Genomic DNA, 19,963 nt, shown 5'->3' with positions numbered 1-19,963 from the left:
ACCAGCAAAGCACGATCCAATTTGTATCCAGTTATATTCTGTGTATCCAAGAAAGAATCCAGGACTTTCCTACAGCAATCCAGTGAGCTGGCCACAACCAACTCTGGAGGGAGTCTATTCCACATTCTCACAGCTCTCACTGTGAAGAAACCTTTCCGTGTTTGGAGATTACATTTCTTTTCCTCCAGACGTAAAGAGCGCCCCCTTGTCCTCTGTGATGACCTCAGGGTGAATAACTCTACACCGAGTTCACTATATGAACCACTGATGTATTTATACATGGAGATCATATCCCCCCTTATGTATTATACGTGGAGATCATATCCCCCCTTATGTATTATACATGGAGATCATATCCCCCCTTATGTATTATACATGGAGATCATATCCCCCCTTATGTATTATACATGGAGATCATATCCCCCCCTTATGTATTATACATGAAGATCATATCCCCCTTATGTATTATACATGGAGATCATATCCCCCCTTATGTATTATACATGGAGATCATATCCCCCCCCTTATGTATTATACATGAAGATCATATCCCCCTTATGTATTATATATGGAGATCATGTCCCCCATTATGTATTATACATGGAGATCATATCCCCCATTATGTATTATACACAGAGATCATATCCCCCCTTATGTATTATACATGGAGATCATATCCCCCCTTATGTATTATACATGGAGATCATATCCCCCCTTATGTATTATACATGGAGATCATATCCCCCCTTATGTATTATACATGGAGATCATATCCCCCCTTATGTATTATACATGGTGATCATATCCCCCCTTATGTATTATACATGGAGATCATATCCCCCCTTATGTATTATACATGGCGATCATATCCCCCCTTATGTATTATACATGGAGATCATATCCCCCCTTATGTATTATACATGGAGATCATATCCCCCCCTTATGTATTATACATGGAGATCATATCCCCCCTTATGTATTATACATGGTGATCATATCCCCCTTTATGTATTATACATGGTGATCATATCCCCCCCTTATGTATTATACATGGAGATCATATCCCCCCTTATGTATTATACATGGTGATCATATCCCCCCTTATGTATTATACATGGAGATCATATCCCCCCCTTATGTATTATACATGGTGATCATATCCCCCCTTATGTATTATACATGGAGATCATATCCCCCCCTTATGTATTATACATGGAGATCATATCCCCCTTATGTATTATACATGGAGATCATATCCCCCTTATGTATTATACATGGAGATCATATGCATTTTTGCATTCGTTTTTTTCAGCGGTTTAAGTGTTTTTTCAGTGTTTGCATTTTTTTAGCAAAATTAAACTCCCACAAAATCTTCAGGCTCAAAAATGCTCATAAACGCTGGATTTGTTCTTGTTATCAGCATTAGAGCATTTTTAGGCTCCATGCACACTGGGGGATACTAATAATAATACTGGTAGTGTTATCTGTGTAAAGTCACATTAAAAACGCAAGTTTTTTAGCGTTTATTAGCATTTTTGCACTAGTGGTTAGCCTCGTTTTTTCCACGTTTGCCTTTTTTTACTAAGAAATAATTATTTTTTTCGCTCAAAAAAAGTAAAAAAACGATGGTTTGCTGCATTTTTCAGCATTAGAGCATTTTTCCAGCTAAAATAACTCCTCTAGAAACCCACTAGTATTGGGGCTTTTTTGATGTTGATTCCAGTCTATGTGTGTATGGACACATAGGATAACATGCTGGGGATGGACACATAGGATAACATGCCGAGGATGGACACATAGGATAACATGCCGGGGATGGACACATAGGATAACATGCCGGGGATGGACACATAGGATAACATGCCGAGGATGGACACATAGGATAACATTCCGGGGATGGACACATAGGATAACATGCCGGGGATGGACACATAGTATAACATGCAGGGGATGGACACACATAGGATAACATGCTGGAGATGGACACATAGGATAACATGCAGGGGATGGACACACATAGGATAACATGCCGAGGATGGACACATAGGATAACATGCCGGGGATGGACACATAGGATAACATGCCGGGGATGGACACATAGGATAACATGCCGGGGATGGACACATAGGATAACATGCTGGAGATGGACACATAGGATAACATGCTGGGCATGGACACATAGGATAACATGCTGGAGATGGACACATAGGATAACATGCTGGGCATGGACACATAGGATAACATGCTGGGGATGGACACAAAGGATAACATGCTGGGCATGGACACATAGGATAACATGCTGGGGATGGACACATAGGATAACATGCCGGGGATGGACACATAGGATAACATGCCGGGGAAGGACACATAGGATGACATGCCGGGGAAGGACACATAGGATAACATGCCGGGGATGGACACATAGGATGACATGCCGGGGATGGACACATAGGATAACACGCCGGGGATGGACACATAGGATAACATGCCGGGGACGGACACATAGGATAACACGCCGGGGATGGACACATAGGATAACATGCCGGGGACGGACACATAGGATAACATGCCGGGGACGGACACATAGGATAACATGCCGGGGATGGACACATAGGAGAACATGCCGGGGATGGACACACAGGATAACATGCTGGGGAAGGACACATAGGTGAACATGCCGGGGATGGATACATAGGATGACATGCCGGGGATGGACACATAGGATGACATGCCGGGGATGGACACATAGGATAACATGCCGGGGATGGACACATAGGATAACATGCTGGAGATGGACACATAGGATAACATGCTGGAGATGGACACATAGGATAACATGCCGGGGATGGACACATAGGATAACATGCTGGAGATGGACACATAGGATAACATGCCGGGGATGGACACATAGGATAACATGCTGGGGGGGTTTACTGGCTGTAGAAAAAAACATCAAAAGCCAAAACAGCCACTGTAAAAACATCCCGTGTGCATGAGGACTAAAGATACCTAAAGATAATAATAATAATCAGTGAACAAAAATTCATATCATAAAATCATATCACGCAAAATACAATATAAAAAAATAAAGTGGTCTGCAAAAGGAAAATGCTACACACCGAAAAAAAGAAACCAACTGACTGGTAGCAGAGCTCAAGAGCCAAGATTTGTCATGCATCCACTTGGAGTGTGTAGCAATTAAAGGGAGATTCCAGCTTTTTGCTGTTTTCCGAAGCGACCACTTTAGTGCCCGGCCATGCCAGGACGATTTCAGGTGCAATTTGCGAATTGCACCTGAACTCGCATCTGATGAATGTGAATGTCGGCGTCTTAGCACGTGCGATTTGCTGCGGCGCCATTTCCAAAGTAGTTCTTCCGTGACTTTTTCAGCAATTTATTGCCATTTCACATACATACAATAGAATGGAAATCGCACAGCAAATTGCAAGAAATAGTGGAAGATCTTCACAAGTCGCAATGAAGTCTTCAGAAATCGCACACAAATAGCACGATTTTAAATTTTATTGCGATTTTAAGGTTTATTGCTTTTTTTTTTGTTTCAGGCTTCTTATTATGATCCTATTCAGGGGTGGATTGACAACTCATGGGGCCCCTGGGCAATAGGGGATCATGGGGCCCCTGTGCCCTTGCCCAAACTCAAAAAAGCCTATGAAAAAGGTACTGGGGGCATCTCATGGGGCCCTCTACTGACCCCGGGCCCTCGGGCAGTGCCCGAGTTTTCAAATGGTCAGTCCGCCCCTGATCCTATTGGGACAGCTGCTGACACGCTGTGCAGGTATAAGTGATTTGCACGATTAGCACAGAATTTATATATAGTATAGATAATAATAGAGCAGATCATTTCTGAGGTGTGAACAGGGTGGCCAAGGAGAAATGCCAACTCCACCCAAAACTGCTATTCCAGTGTTCAGTGGAGTGGAGATATTTGAATATGTAAATATAACATTTGATAGTCCTGATCTGTGCCTGCTGTACCATGTACTTGTATGAAGAAGTCTCCTGTTCGCTTTGTATTGCTTCCTTTGTGTGAAATCCCTGGTGTTCCTGCCAGTCCCTCTGCGTTCCTATTTAAAACTGACCACACTTGGTGTGGGAGCACAGCGTGGTCAATTCTCTAGCTGTGCTTGGAACTCAACTTGTGCAGGCCATAGATGGGTTGAAAACTGTCCGTTTAGTTATAAAAAAAAAAAAAATCGGTCCTTCGATCGACCGACGTTTCCACCAACAGTAAAAAAAATCGGACAATTTTCGTCCCGTCTACGGCTGGCATTTAACCCCATAATTACTTCTGTCCCTTGCAGAGAGCTCCGCTATTATTTTTTACATGAAAAAGTCTTGTGGTTGCAACGATGTATCCATTTCGGATACAGATGTTTTTATTCGGATACAAATAGATACATTGTTGAAACTGCAAGACTTTTCATATAAAATATAATAGCGGACTGGAATTCTTTTTCTTTTTTTCTTCTTTTCTTTTTCTTCTCTTTTTTCTTTTTCTTTTTTTCTTCTTTTTTCTTCTTCTTCTTCTCTTTTTTTTCTTCTTCTTTCCTCTTCTTTTTTCATCTTTTTCCAGGTCACAGCTCATGCGCAGATTTTTTATCGGAATTCTTCTTCTTCTTTTTATTTTTCTTCTTATTATTATTTTTCTTATTATTATTATTTTTCTTCTTCTTCTTTTTCTTCTTCTTCTTTTTCTCCTTCTTGCAGGTCATGGGTCATGCGCAGATTTTTTTATCGGTAAAACGATTGGCCGATTTGCCTATCATTGCCAGGAAAATCAGCCGACCAATTAACCCACTAATGGTGCGAAAATCGGCCAATTTTTTTTTCGACCGAAAAATCGGCCAATTTTCGACCCGACTATGGCCTGCATCACTCTTCTCCAATGAGCAGACTTGTCCTGACTACACCCCCCCCCGCACAGCCATTCACTGGGAAGATCAGTGTACTGCTGTTTCTCCTCCCCAGCTCCTTATTCAGCTGAGAACAGAGGGTATGTTATCCCTTCTAAAAAAGGGAAAAAAAGGTATTTATATTTTTTTTTATATCTAAACACATTTTTATGTGCCTTTAATTTCTATTTTAAACTGAATGGGTTGTTTTACAAGGTGGGGGTTTACCTATACTATAAACCCCCTAACCATCCTGTCTGTCTCTCTGGGACTGTATTGGTCATGGTGAGATATCTGAGTTTCAGGGCCTGCTGTGCCAATTATGAGGAGTTTCCCCCATCCTTGCTGGACCAAATCCTATCACATTTAGACATATGGCCATAGTCATTCAGTCATGCCATTATTTTTTTCATTGATTGGGATCCAAATGTCTTCTGAAGCTGGCAAAGTTTAGGTCGTCAATTCCTAGTGATTTTGTTTAGGCGTCGTGAGCAGGGGCGGACTGACCATTTGGAAACTCGGGCACTGCCCGAGGGCCCAGGGTCAGTAGGGGGCCCCATGAGATGCCCCTGGTACCTTTTTCATAGGCTTTTTTGAGTTTGGGCAAGGACACAGGGGCCCCATGATCCCCTATTGCCCGGGGGCCCCATGAGTTGTCAGTCCGCCCCTGGTCGTGAGAATGATAGCTAAAACATGAAATATGCAGAGCTGCATATATGCATAATATATATGCATAATATATGCATATTTCATGTTTTAGCTATTTATCCGGAAGCTTTTTGAGGTTTTGCCTTTTATGCCAGCAGCTTTATCACCTTTACTATTACATCCAGCGCTCGTTTTACCCTACTTTTATATATTGTCGTGAGAATGATGGTTGGGAGATTAAATTAAGACAGGGAGTGTCTTAATTTATTAGTAAGCACTCTATCTGGATCCTTAGCCAGTGGTCTTCCTAGGACAGTGGTTCTTAACCTGTGTTCGATCGAACCCCAGGGGTTCGGTGAGTCAGTCTCGCGGGTTCGGCGGAGGTGAAGACCCACACCCGACTCATATGATTCGTGCAGTAAATATTCATTATTATGTTTTTGTTTTTGTGTGAAAATCATGTTTTAATGGTTTTGTTCTTAACGGTTTTGTTCATTTTGTGCACCTATGTATAAATATATACCTAAATATATACCTATGTTTTGAATTTTAAAAATCATATTTTATTTTTCCAATTAAGAAGGGTTCGGTGAATGCGCATATGAAACTGGTGGGGTTCAGTACCTCCAACAAGGTTAAGAACCACTGTCCTAGGACAATAGATGGTTTGACATACACTCACCGGCCACTTTATTAGGTGCTCCTGTTCAGTTGCTTGGTAACACAAATTGTTAATCAGCCAATCGCATGGCAGCATCTTAAATCATTTAGGCATCTAGTTGCTGTGAAGACAACGTGCATCCGAGCATCAGAATGGGGAAGAAAGGGGATTTAAGTGGCTTTGAACGTGACATGTTTCTTGGCGCCAGATGGGCTGGTCTGAGTATATCAAAAACCGCCAATCTACTGGGATTTTCACGCACAACCATCTCTAGGGTTTACAGAGAATGGTCCAAAAAAGAGAACATATCCAGTGCGCAGCAGATGTGTGGACAAAAATGCTTTGTTGAGGTCAGAGGAGAATGGGCAGACTGGTTCGAGATGATAGAAAGGCAACAGTAACTCATGTCAATATGGACCAAAATCTCTGAGGACTGTTTCCAATACCTTGTTGAATCTATGCCACGAAGGATGAAGGTAGTTCTGAAGGCAAAAGGGGGTCCAATCCGGTGCTAGCAAGGTGCACCTAATAAAGTGGCCAGTGAATGTGCTTTCAGGCTATACACTGCAGAGCAATGCCACCAGATATGCACGAATTTGCCCAGTTTTGAACGTTCATAAAAAAAACTGAAGAGAAAATTCCAGAACAAACCCTTCTCATCTGGTTGGAACCAGATACCAACATGCTAGAAGTTTGAAATGATCCTCCAAGATATTCACATTGTGAGAGCTTGACTTGGTGGTTAATGAGATTGAATGTCATACTTCTTTCTCACACCAGGTCCCCAGGTCTTTTTCCTATTTATTGCATATCTATATAGGAAGAGATGTAGAGAGAGAAGAGAGAAGCATAGAGTATGGATATACCAGGACTGTGAGAAACATCCCAACATTTCATCTCAAATGGGGTATGGGTTCCAGAGGAACAATGTGAGGAGGCATCATTCTTCATTTGAAGGTATCTACGTAGTTCTTTTTGAGGAATGTTACGCTTGTCTTGGAGGTATTAGAATGGTTGAACAACCATGGTGGATTGGAAATTGTAGGAAAGGGTGAGCTTAGAATGGACCCAATCAATAGATGAAGGGGGTAGGGGAATATATTCCAGGATTCAAGGAGGAATGATATGGAAAGAATTGTAGAGGTTGGTGTGGTGAAGAGAGTCCTCCAGAGTATCTGAATGAATCCCATAGCATTAAGAAGCGCAATGTAATTGGGTTCTCTTGGGCAATGGGCCATAGAAGGTTATCAATTCCAAGGGAATCAGCATCAAGGGCCTCCTCCAAACTCAAAGGGTTTTTTTTTATTTTATATTCTGGAAAATATGTAAGGAAGAGCTGGAACTTCCAAAGGTGGCAAGGAACACCAAAAACTTCCAGGTGGACAAAGATGTGAATTATGTCAGGGAGATCTCAACGGGGGATGTCTCAGCCCACCAGGGTCCATGTACAATGAGAATATCCACTGGAACTTTAAATAATTGTTGTTTGCAACACTGCTACGGGTGCAGAACTTCCCCAGCTGGTATTGGCTATGATAGTAGAAGTTGGTTTAAGCTGTTAAAATGTCGGGCAAAGGCTAACGTGGAAAGGTTGTGTAACATTTTGCCCTCTTATGTTCTCCTTGAACTGTATTTCTCTTTACTGTTTAGTTCCCGTATGAAGGCACGCTTCCTTTAGGACAAGTGAACTCAACCTGGTCCTAAAAATCCCACCAGACTTTAGAAGCTCTTTGCGTCCCTCTGCCTTAAAATAACTGATCAGAGAGGCAAAACCAAAGATCTCTAGTACGCAGTCAGTTTGGAAACATAAAGTTGTTGTATCTAAATCCTAACTGATTGACATTTAGTGCTCTGTGCACTCCAGGGATGGCTGCTTGGCATTTCTCAGGGCGAATTTCCCAACGGTGACAACAGTAGACCATGTAATGAATCAGCTGCTTATAGTCTCATTGGGCGTCCCATGTGGAGAAGGGACGTAGCGTTTTCACCCTCTAACAGGATCTTCATGGCAGAATCACCAGGGATTCTTTTAATAAGATCTGCAGACCAAAGTCAGCTCCCAGTTTTCCATAGCTCTTTAGAAACCATATTTGCCACCAGCCCATTCTTACACTGTTGACACTAATGCACTTCAGACACAACCTCTGTTTTAGAACACCTCTCTCCAGGCAAGCAGCGTTTCTGAACTGGTACAGTGGAGTTTGCATCAGTCTCCACCAATTCAGCAGTCCCATCCAGGGGTGGACTGACCATTTGGAAACTCGGGCACTGCCCGAGGGCCCGGGGTCAGTAGGGGGCCCCATGAGATGCCCCTGGTACCTTTTTCATAGGCTTTTTTGAGTTTGGGCAAGGACACAGGGGCCCCATGATCCCCTATTGCCCAGGGGCCCCATGAGTTGTCAGCCCGCCCCTGGTCCCATCACCTTACTCCCAGTGACCAATACGTATGTTACTAATGGATGCAGGAAATGCACTTCTCCCAAATTTCATGCTTGTTCTCCTCCCAGGGCCCCTCTACATCTCTCTCCTTGACTCCCAGGCTAGGTCCCTAGGTCAGCACAGTGGCTAAATGGTTATCACTTCTGCCTGGCAGTACTAGGGTTGTTGGTACAAATCCCAACCATGGCATCACCTGCTTGGAGTTTGCATGTTCTCTCTGTGTCTGCATGGGTTTCCTCCCACACTCCTGGAGTCTCCAGAAGTCCTGGAGGTGAGCATGGGAGGATGTGACAAAGGAACTAGAGAGCAGAAGGTCTTGGGAGACCTTCTGTAACTATATACATAGTTACATTGATCCAAATTGGAACAATGTAACTATATGGGCAGTACAGTGGCTAAGTGGTTAGCACTTGGGGTCACCAGTTTGAATCCCAACCACGGCAATACCTGCCTGGAGTTTGCATGTTCTCCCTGTGCCTGCATGGGTTTCCTCTAGGTACTTAAGTTTCCTCCCACACTCTAAAGACATGCTGGTAGGTTAATTGGATCCTCTCTAAATTGGCCCTAGTACATGAATGTACGTTAGGGACCTTAGATTGTACGCCTCTTGACGGTTAGGGACTGATGTGAATGTACAATATAAATGTAAAGCGCTGTTTAAATTTATGGTGCTATATGAGTACCTGAAATAAATAAATAGGTACTCTGCTATAAGGTCACTCCCAGTATGTGGGGAACCAGTCCCCATGCATAACACCCCTTCACTACCAGAGCATCTGGCACCACTGCTATGTTACCAGTTCTCTGGCTGGTTGGCTGTATAGAAAGTGACACAAAAATGGTAGTCATTAGCAATGGCAATATAGCCTCCTTAGGACAACTGGTCACTCATTAGACTTCTGTACTGTATCTTCTCTAATATTTCCAGTCCCCTGTTGTATGACAGGCCTTACATGCACCCCTGCAAGGACTGAAGTAGGTAAAGGTAACCAATAAACAGTTTTCAAAGACATCTCCAACATATTTTCCAGTACAAAGTTCTCTATGCCCTTGAATAGTGCCCCATGAGGTAGATATACCTGAGTTGGTCCACAAAAGTCTTTCAAGGCAAGAGTCTATAATTGGCAATAATACATGAGAAGGGTCCAGCATAAGGTAGCACAAATCCATATAGAGCTACAGGTTACAGAACCCATTGGGAACCTCGACTAGGCTTCCCCCAAGGGGTGCCACAGACTGACAGCATAACTGCTACATTTTGGCAGTCTTGGAAGCACTTCCTTACATGTTGACTTACTCATGCGCCAGGATTGAAAAACAAATACTGAAACTTGAGTATAGTTGTCCTAAAGATTCTTGACGTCATGAGGTAGACACGATATTGCAGTAAATGAAGAGGCGAGGGTAGATCAGCTCTGTTTTTTGGTTTTGGGTAACCCTTAACAATGGACTTCTCGTATTTCCTACCTTTTGGTCTGTTAAATATACCACTGAAAGTATTTTGTTTCAGCCCAACGGGAATTTACTATCCATTGTACGGTAATGAGGTCCTCCTTTATGTTTAAGAATCAGCATAATGTTCTGATTACCTTGGCGCTAAATATTTTTTCTTTGGTTTCAGAGAACGGAGGAAGGAGAGAACCATGTCTAATGAAGACAACGCCAAAGAGACCATCGCCAACGAGTGCCCAGTCTGCTATGAACGTCTCCAAAACCCAAGTATATCTGAGCGGAGGTTGAGCTGCGGCCATTCCTTCTGCCATGACTGTTTGGTGAAGTATCTCATGACGGCCAAAAAAGAGGGCTCAATAAAAAAGAACATAATCTGTCCTCTGTGCCGATATGTAACATTTCTAACCAATAGGGGCCTTATTTTACCTCCACGGACTGGAGAATTCAACCAGATCTTAGAAGTTCCCGTCACTCCATCATGCCTAAGGCACACATCACTTCTCGGAAACCCCAACACTTTGGTCATCCCCATCACTGAGACAAGTGAGTCCGACAGCCCACACCTTTCCAGATGTGCATGCCTTGGAGACATCAACCTCGACTCGGTAAATCACACGTATGGCTCCCAAGTCTTTGTCATCAGTGACCAAGGGCAGCCAATGTACAACGAGGACATAGTCACCCCAACGCTAACCCAGAATGTTGATGCCAGGGTCCACTGCTGTCGGTCTCCATCAATAATTATGGTCCTGTTACTAATCTTTCTTGTGGCTGTTTTGGCTGCGGTACTGCCATGGATTCTTTTGGTCAAAAAAGTGTGAAGGAGACTCCTCCATGTATTGCATCAATCATGATCACGACTAGTGGTGGGGACGTGTTTCTTCCTTTCAGAAGACCTTTTGAGATGATGTCTAGATTGGTCATGGAAGAGGAATGTTAGCACAAGATCAGAAGACCAAAAATTTGGGTTTGTTCCTAGGAACACATGGAAACAGAGATGTTTGATTTATTTATTTAGGTGTCCAATTGAAGAACTAGTTTTGTTTTACATGAGGAGCCATCAGATCGGTTCTTTTAATGTTCCACACAGGTCCACTTAGGGATAAAGACATCTGATGGAGCCCTAGGTCTTATTAATGTGTAAGCTCCATGTCAGAGCCTCTACAGAGTTAATGACCTTCTCTACTCCCAAGTAGGTCTGGAAATTTGGTACACCCTCCCAGAACAAAAGGCAGAAGGTCACATGTTCTCCCATACATAGAAATACTGGGTAATTCTGAGGGATCCAACACACAAAGAGAGCAGTGGGGACGAATGACAAAGAAATCAAAGAACCTTTGTTCTTTGGGAATGGGACAAAATTGAACATCATCAGGCTATTTTCTCTCCAGGTCGAATGTTATTCATTCATTGAAAGCAGAATGGTTCAGGAAATTACCGAATTATGGCCGCTAGATGGAACTAATAATCATAGTAAATAGGTAGTTATTTTCACATGATCTCCAGCTTCATCTAGTGGCTGTAATGTGGTATTTTCCTGATTCACTCTATCCTGTATGAACTAATACCAATCGACCTGGAGAGAAAATAAATAGCCTAATGACTTTTGATTTTGCCCCAGTTCTCACAGAACGAACGTAAATGCAGTTTCAAATCACAAATAGCCCTGCTTTTTTTTTAAATACACCCCAATGTATACTCTGGTTTTTTTTTAGTATCTATATACAGAGGTTCTGTTTTAAATCCTGGAGACATGGCCAAGGGCGGACTGACAACTCATGGGGCCCCCGGGCAATAGGGGATCATGGGGCCCCTGTGTCCTTGCCCAAACTCAAAAAAGCCTATGAAAAAGGTACCAGGGGCATCTCATGGGTTTCCAAATGGTCAGTCCGCCCCTTGTCATGGCAAATCGGTGGTGGGGCCCACATGAATCAGCAACTTGTCTCCTTTCATTGTCTAACCTGCAAAAATGGACTGTGCTTAGCTGCTACGGACGATACCTTTAGCCCTGGTTCCCACTAATGTGGTGTGAAATTTGCAGCATTTTCTGTGCGAATTCCACACCACATCAGAATCGCACCCGTTCATGCGAACCGCTGCGGGTGTGTATGTTAAGTTAACAACACCCCGAAAGCGATCCGCAAAACGCGGTGCGATGTGCAGAATCGGATCACATAGGTGTGAATACCCATGAGATCCGATTCTGGTGCGGACCCAAAAAAGGGTCCTGCACCTTTTTCGTACGGATGTGGTGCGATTAGAGCCATACATAATGTACGACTCCGATCGCACCGCACACAAATCGCATGTGATTTGCACAGGAATGCGGTGCGGTTGCTGTGCGAATCACATGCGATGTACCGCACCGCACATATGTGATCCTTGGCTCAAAATGGGCATTTTAGTAACATTACTAAATCCTTCACACGTCAAAATATAAAGCAACTGTCATTTTTTTTTTTTTACAACAGTTGCACCTTGACCCCCGGTTCACATCTGTGCGGGTGGTGCTGCTGCGAATCCGCACGAAAATTTGTGCAGCCGCACCACCCGCACAGAGAAATGTGGATCTGCGGGCGGGTGCCATTAGTTCTAATGGCACGCCGCCCGCACTGGAAACCGTACTGGGAACTGAGGTTCCTGTGCGGACTGAGTTTTCCAAAGTAGTGCAGGGACTTCTCTCCCTGCGTGTCACGGGCATGGAAGTCCATTCAAATTAATGGACTCTCGTGTCCATGCAAAACGCGACCCGCACGGCTGCAGAGATGTGAACCGGGGGTTAACTATTTAAAAAGTTGTCCTTGAGCTCAAGTCCAGTGACTTTGCCTAGGCTGAGATGATGTCATCAGTCTGCTGCAGGCAGGAGGAAGCATTTCCTCAGTCTCCTGTCCCTCGGTGATCAGACTGCAGCATTGTAATTTTGTAACAAATCACATCTCTGTGTCATTTCTGAGCTGGTATCTAGGTCCCGGAAGTATATGGTGATTTTTTCTTCTTTCTAAAGAAGCCACAGCCTTAATGGAAAATCCTGTCCCCATGCCACCATACCAGCAAAAAGGACCCCTTGCTTTGCTAACTGGAGAGCTCTGGGGGGGGGGGACGACATGTTGGACCTCTGACATTGCTGTTTAGCCACAAAGAGCAAGGCTCCTTCTTTGCAGTGTACTGGCAGGGGACAGGCTTTTGTACTCAGGCTGTGGCTGCTTTACAAATAAAATAAACTGCACGACTTGGGCTGGCCATACATTATACCATTTTCTTGAGAGTTTTGCTTTAGATTTACCAAAAACTATATAATATTTATTTCATGTACTTATATATCGCCATCAATTTACGCAGCATTTTACATATATATTGTACATTCACATCAGTCCCTAACCCTCAAAAGGCGTACAATCTAAGGTCCCTGACCCTCGAGGGGCGTACAATCTAAGGTCCCTGACCCTCAAGGGGCGTACAGTGTAAGATCCCTGACCCTCAAGGACCGTACAATCTAAGGTCCCTGACCCTCAAGGGGCGTACAATCTAAGGTTCCTGACCCTCAAGGGGCGTACAATCTAAGGTCCCTGACCCTCAAGGGGCGTACAATCTAAGGTCCCTAACCCTCAAGGGGCGTACAATCTAAGGTCCCTGACCCTCAAGGGGCGTACAATCTAAGGTCCCTGACCCTCAAGGGGCGTACAGTGTAAGGTCCCTAACCCTCAAGGGGCGTACAGTGTAAGGTCCCTAACCCTCAAGGGGCGTACAGTGTAAGGTCCCTGACCCTCAAGGGGTGTACAATCTAAGGTCCCTGACCCTCAAGGGGTGTACAATCTAAGGTCCCTGATCCTCAAGGGGCGTACAGTGTAAGGTCCCTGACCCTCAAGGGGTGTACAATCTAAGGTCCCTGACCCTCAAGGGGTGTACAATCTAAGGTCCCTGATCCTCAAGGGGCGTACAGTGTAAGGTCCCTAACCCTCAAGGGGTGTACAATCTAAGGTCCCTGACCCTCAAGGGGCGTACAATCTAAGGTCCCTGACCCTCAAGGGGCGTACAATCTAAGGTCCCTGACCCTCAAGGGGCGTACAATCTAAGGTCCCTAACTCACATTCATACATACACATACTAGGGACAATTTAGACAGGATCCAATTCACCTACCAGCATGTCTTTGGAGTGTGGGAGGAAACCGGAATACCTGGAGGAAACCCACGCAGGCACAGGGAGAACTTGCAAACTCCAGGCAGGGGGTGCCTTTCTTGGGATTTAAACCAATGACCTCAGTACTGCCAGGCAGCAGTCCTAACCATTTAGCCACTGTGCTGCCCATAATATGAAATCAAACCTAAACAACACTTTCAATAGTATCCAATCAGACAGGCCCTTGCTCTACATAGTTGAAGGTAAATCTAAAGGAAATTGGGCAGAAAATTGTATAGTGTATGGCCAGCCTAAGATTGACTTTTGTTTTGATGCACCTGGAACGTATTTAGCTGATTAAAAATGAGGGTTCGATTGGGCATGGACTATCCAAATGTTTTTCTGTTGGTGTGCATTGATTTACTGTATATATGTATTTTATATGAAAATCATTTGTGTCATTTATATTCATTTTCTGATATAAAGAAAAAGTAACAATGTTTCCTGTGGCGGCTGGTCAATGATTGGATCACATTTGTAGCTCCATAGAATTTGGTTGCTGGAGTCAGTATGGGCTCTTTCATACAGTAATGCTTACTCTGCAGTGGATCGCTTTTCAGAGGGCTGTATAACAGTGGCTGGCAGGCATTAAATCCTCATACCTGCATTTTTTTTTTACTTTTTAATGGCTAAAGGGTAATGTTACAATGCTGGGCCAAGTGTGAGCCAAGCATACGGTTGCGGTGTGGCTCCATTGATCTCCATGGGTGAGTTTGACAGGCAGTGCCACCTGTCAAACCCTGCAGCCTGTGTAAAAATGCTGCAGCCATGACATGCGTGCAGCCCTTTCCAGGTAGGATGGGGGTGTCGCTTCTCGGCCTTTTGGCTAAGATCAAGTGTAGTATCTGTTCTTATCAGTGTCCAGTGGGGGTGCTACCGACCATTCTGGTAAGAGGATGGTTGGTGTATAGTACCCTCACTGGTATGATGGGGGTCCGGAAGGCTAGTACCGGAGGGACAGAAACCAGGGAGCGCCATGATTCGTTCTGGGGCCTTGGGAGTAATTCCTCTGGGGAGACCGGAAAGACCCAGTTCCTCCTGGTTTGAGCATGCTACCTTGGTCTGGCCTGGGGTCGGGGACGCAAAAAGTCCGCAAACTCAGTGCCCCCTGGGGAAGACGCTCTCAGGGGTGTCACTAGTAACACTTGGGTGTGGGACCCCACGGTGTGAAGATGACACATGGCCACTGTTTTTCACCTCTTTTTGCACAGCGCCCTAAGGACCAGGCCTTTTGGCTAAGTCCAGGGCAATTTTTGCTACAGGCCTCAGGGCCTGGTCTGTGCACTATTAGGCACGGTACCACTTTTTTATTTTATTCTATTTATTTAAACCACTCCCACGTTTTGTCACTTTTTGCTTTCTTATGTGTGTGTTTTTCACGGATGGAGGGTGTGGGTCCTTGGGCCTTACCTGAAGTCTAGGGGGAGGATGTGTGGCCATACGGTTCCTTCCTCCCCTGATCCCTAGGGGGTTTTCTCTTCGGGAGAACCCCCTTGCCTAGTACTGGATGTCCGGCTTCGGCTGGGCATAAGGAACGGTGGTCCACCAGGCCTTTTGGCCAGGAGGACCAAATGGGAACCTTGTCCCTGTCAGGAGCTTCGTGCCCCGGGGGATCGGGTGAACGGTCCAACCCTTTCGGGGGTAGGACAAACACACCCCTAAGTGCACGTTTTTCGTGTGTGTGTTTCTGCACTTGCACTTTTTTGCGGACACTTACGGGTTTTTACGTTATAGTTGCACGTTTGCGGACTTAAAAAAAAAAAAAAAAAAAAAAAAGGGGGTGTTAATCGCTTCTCGGCCTTTTGGCTAAGATCAAGTGTAGTATCGACCTTGCCTTTAGGGGTGTCCCTGCTTCCAGCTAGGACGTTGAGAACCACTTGCATCTATCCCAGCCATTTGGTCTGTGTGGGGTACCCTCTTCTCGGCCTTGTAGGATCGTCGATTAAATTCGGCTTCACCTGCTTGCTGCTATTGGGTTTGAGGCTTAGCCCCCACACAGAACGAGCTTGTGATCTTCCCCCCCCTTGTTCACTCTGCGTTACTACCTCCGGGCAGTAGACGCTCAATAGCCTTTTCAAAGGCTAAGCAAGCGAGAGTGAAGCCGCCGAGGAAGAAGAAGGAGAAGGAATCCGATCAAGATCTCTGGGAAGCCCTCCTGAGAACTCCTCTGCGACAAGATGGGGAAGAACAAGCAAACCGCGAAGAAGCCACAGAACGCCACCACCGCCAAGACCCCGGGAGAAGCCCCCTCCGCCTCCACCTCCACCTCAGATCGCTCCGGCCCTGCAGACGGTCTCCCTCCACTGGAGCCCTGGATGAAGCAGACAGTCGTGCTGCGGCTGAAAGAAGTGGACGGCAGAGTCCCGGACATGACCCCGGAAATCTTCGGGAAGAAAATGATCCTTGAACAAGGATTTAGCAAGGCAGAGACCCTGTCGGTGCAATCCTTTATGAAAGGTATTTTATTCGTAACTTTTGTTTCTCTACAGGTATGCAGAAGGTACTGGGAGGCAGTGAAGACCTCTGGACCCGACTCCCTCTTCCGAAAGTTCATCGCGAACTCTCCCATTCAAAGGGACGAAAGGCGGATCACGGTGTCCATGAGGAACCCTCATGTCCCTGGTAGAGACATCGCCACCTACCTCCAAAGGTTTTGCGTCGTGTTGAAGGACCCAGTCCGGATACTAGACGCCAACGGCTTCTGGACAGGTAAGTGGTCTGTGTTTTGCAGATTGCTGAGAGATCGTCCCGCTGGAGATCTCCAACACCTGCAACAGTGCTTCTCCCTGGGAGCGTCAGCAGGACTCCTACACTACCCGGATCAACCCCAGTCATGCCGCAGGTGCGGACATCCGGGGCACGAGGGTAAGGATTGCCAAGTGCTTTCATGTAGGTTCTGTCAGTCTGCAGGTCACGAGACCAAGGATTGCCCGAGGTCCAAAACCTGCAACCTCTGTGGACAGTCAGAGCACGTCTACAGGGACTGCCCAGAGAGAAGCAGGACGTATGCTGGGGCCCTGAGCAAGGGCCCTGCCGCCAAACCAGCAACACAGAAACCCCCAAAGGACCCAGGTAAGAAGAACCCCCCTCCTCCCACCCCAGCCCCCCCGGACCCTGCCCCCCCCCCCCGCCCCTGGCCCTCCTGCCCCTCCCGCCCCCACCCCTCCTCTCCCCCGCCCCTGCCCCCCCCCTGCCCCTCCCGCCCCTGCCCCCCCGCCCCACCCCTTCCGGGCCCGGTTCCACCCCCCCCTGACCTGTCCTCACAGGAGGATTTCCCGCCCCTTCCCCCTGCCACCCCCGTCAGCAGCTCTGCGGCGGGGATCAGGAAACGGAAGAAGGAGCAGGCTAGCCCGGCAGCGGAGGAACCCTCCTCCGCCACCAAACGGCCTGCTGTCCTCCAGAATGCCGCAGGTCCCGACCCCGTGGGGGAGGACCTCGACACACTGGAGGAAGAGGAAGAGGTGGAAGAAGAGATGGCTCTGACCCGGTCGGGGCCAGATCTCTCCACCGACTTCGATGAGGTCCTCAACGAGGACCTCAACCAGATCGGACTGAGCCAGGACCCTGGCCAGGCCGCAGAGGTCGCCCCCCCTCTCCAGGGGAGGTAGGCACAGCCCCTGCCGACTAACCCCTTCATCTCTTTCCCATGATGGCTGAGATATCTATCTTTTCCATTAATGTGAGGAGCATCAAGGATGTGTCTAGGAGGCAGACTGTGCTGACCTTTCTTTCCACACAGCAGAGTGATGTGTACATGCTTCAGGAGTGCGCACTTCCCCCTCTGAGGAGGTACACTCATTTGTCCTCCCAGTGGACCCACGGTCCCTCCTACTGGTCTGGGGGTGGCGATTGCAAGTCCGCAGGGGTTGCGGTTCTTATCAAGGGAGGACGTTTCACTGTTGACTCCGTCCATGAGCTCATCTGTGGCCGCCTTCTGGTCATAGACGGTTCGTGGGCGGGGGAGCCCGTTAGGCTCATCAACGTGTACGCCTCCCCGGAGAAGAACGGGCGGCTGGAACTTTTCCAAACCCTGCGGACGCAACTCGCCACAACGAGAACAGTAGTAATCGGCGGTGATTTTAACTGTCCGATAGAGGAGGATGGGCGCAGCTCCAGCATGTACGCAAAACTCGACGCCACCTCGAAGCTGCTCCGGGAGATGATTGCGGAGGCTTCCCTGCGAGACGCAGTGGGATCCGTGGGGCGCAGTTCCGTGAACTACTCATGGAGCCGCCCCGATGGATCTGTGCGCTCCAGGATTGACTTTGTGCTCACCTCCAGGGCAGTCAGGCACCGCGGGTTCTCCATGATTCCCTGCTTTTTCTCTGACCACAGGGCCATTCACTTTCAAGGCGATCTGGGAGAGGGCTTTGCCCCGGGCCCAGGCTCCTGGAAGCTGAATTGCACCCTGCTGGACGATGAGGAACTGCTGGAGGAGCTCAGGGAAACCTACGGTGCCTGGCGAGGGGAGAAGTCTTTCTTTCCCAAGGTAAGCGACTGGTGGGAGTTCGTGAAAGTCAAGCTGCGCAGCTTCTTTCAGGCCAGGGGACGCCAGCAAGTGTGTACCAGGAGGAGGGAACTCAGGAGGCTGCAGCGTCAGCTGCAGTCTCTGCAGGACCTTCATCTCTGTGGCTGGGACGTGAGGCAAGACCTGGAGGACACCAAGAAGAGCTTGAAAAAGCACTTTGAGGAAGAATCCAGGCACATTGTCTTCCGTGCCAAGGTGGAGCATCTCGAGAAAGGTGAGAAGTGTAACTCTTTCTTTTTCAGGAAACTCCACTCAGGACACACTCCCCTGTCTGAGCTGCGCGACAAGACTGAAACACTCCAAAAGGGGAAGGAGGCCGTGATGGAAGTGGTCAGCGACTACTACTCCGACCTCTACTCCCCCAAAGCAACAGACACGGCAGCGGCCGACAGGTTCTTGTCAGGTATCTCTAACGCTATTGATCCTGCAGGTTTGTCGGCCACCAACGCCCCCTTGACGTTGGAGGAGCTGCACTCTGCCGCTAAATCCTTTAGGCGAGGCAGGACCCCGGGCTGCGACGGTCTCCCAGCGGAGCTCTATGTAGCGCTGTGGGATCTCGTGGGCCCGGACCTGCTCGAGCTGTACGAGGAGATGGTGGTGGAGGGCAAGATGCCTCCTTCGTTGAGGGAGGGGATGATCACGATCCTGTACAAGCGTAAGGGGGAGAGATGTGACTTGAAAAATTGGCGTCCCATCTCTCTCTTGAACGTGGACTACAAGATCCTCGCCAAAGTTATGGCGAACAGGTTGAAGGCTGTCATCGGACAGATAATCCACCCGGATCAGACTTGTGGCATTCCTGGCCGCAGGATTGCGGACAGCCTAGCGCTTGTCCGGGACACGGTCCAGTACATCAAAGACCGCCGTGTGCACGCGGCCCTGGTCAGTCTTGACCAGGAAAAGGCCTTTGACCGTGTCTCCCATGGGTTTATGTGCAGAGCCCTGCGCAGGTTTGGTCTTGGGGAAATGTTCTGTTCGGTTGTGGATATGATGTATAACGGCATTTGTAGTTCCGTGCAGGTGAACGGCTGGAAGACTGACCCCTTCCCGGTCCTCTCCGGGGTCAGACAAGGCTGTCCTCTCTCAGCTCTGCTTTTTGTTTGCTGTATAGAGCTCTTCGCCGAATGCATCAGACGGAATCCAG

The 19,963-nt window shown here is 47.1% G+C and overlaps 1 protein-coding gene and 2 pseudogenes across 1 annotated transcript in view; all 3 read left to right on the top strand.

The window, feature by feature from the left end:
* Positions 1 to 14,731, top strand: part of RNF222 (ring finger protein 222) — a 39,603-nt gene extending 24,872 nt beyond the window's left edge. Inside the window, exon 2 of the mRNA XM_089658182.1 lies at positions 10,283 to 14,731. Coding sequence (XP_089514308.1) covers positions 10,305 to 10,934 — 630 coding nt within the window. The 5' untranslated portion in view covers positions 10,283 to 10,304 and the 3' untranslated portion in view covers positions 10,935 to 14,731. The remainder of the gene's footprint in view (positions 1 to 10,282) is intronic.
* A 366-nt stretch (positions 14,732 to 15,097) lies between these two features.
* LOC149440751 (U2 spliceosomal RNA) lies at positions 15,098 to 15,210 on the top strand (annotated as a pseudogene).
* An 867-nt stretch (positions 15,211 to 16,077) lies between these two features.
* On the top strand, positions 16,078 to 16,170 carry LOC149440750 (U2 spliceosomal RNA; annotated as a pseudogene).
* The last annotated feature ends 3,793 nt before the right edge of the window (positions 16,171 to 19,963 follow it).

The sequence above is a fragment of the Staurois parvus genome, unplaced genomic scaffold, assembly GCF_062004578.1.
Source record: "Staurois parvus isolate SC_StPar_1 unplaced genomic scaffold, SC_StPar_1.0 ptg001055l, whole genome shotgun sequence".
NCBI lineage: Eukaryota > Metazoa > Chordata > Amphibia > Anura > Ranidae > Staurois > Staurois parvus.
Note: the sequence above shows the minus strand (reverse complement) of the source record. Positions and strands in the feature narration are given on the sequence as shown.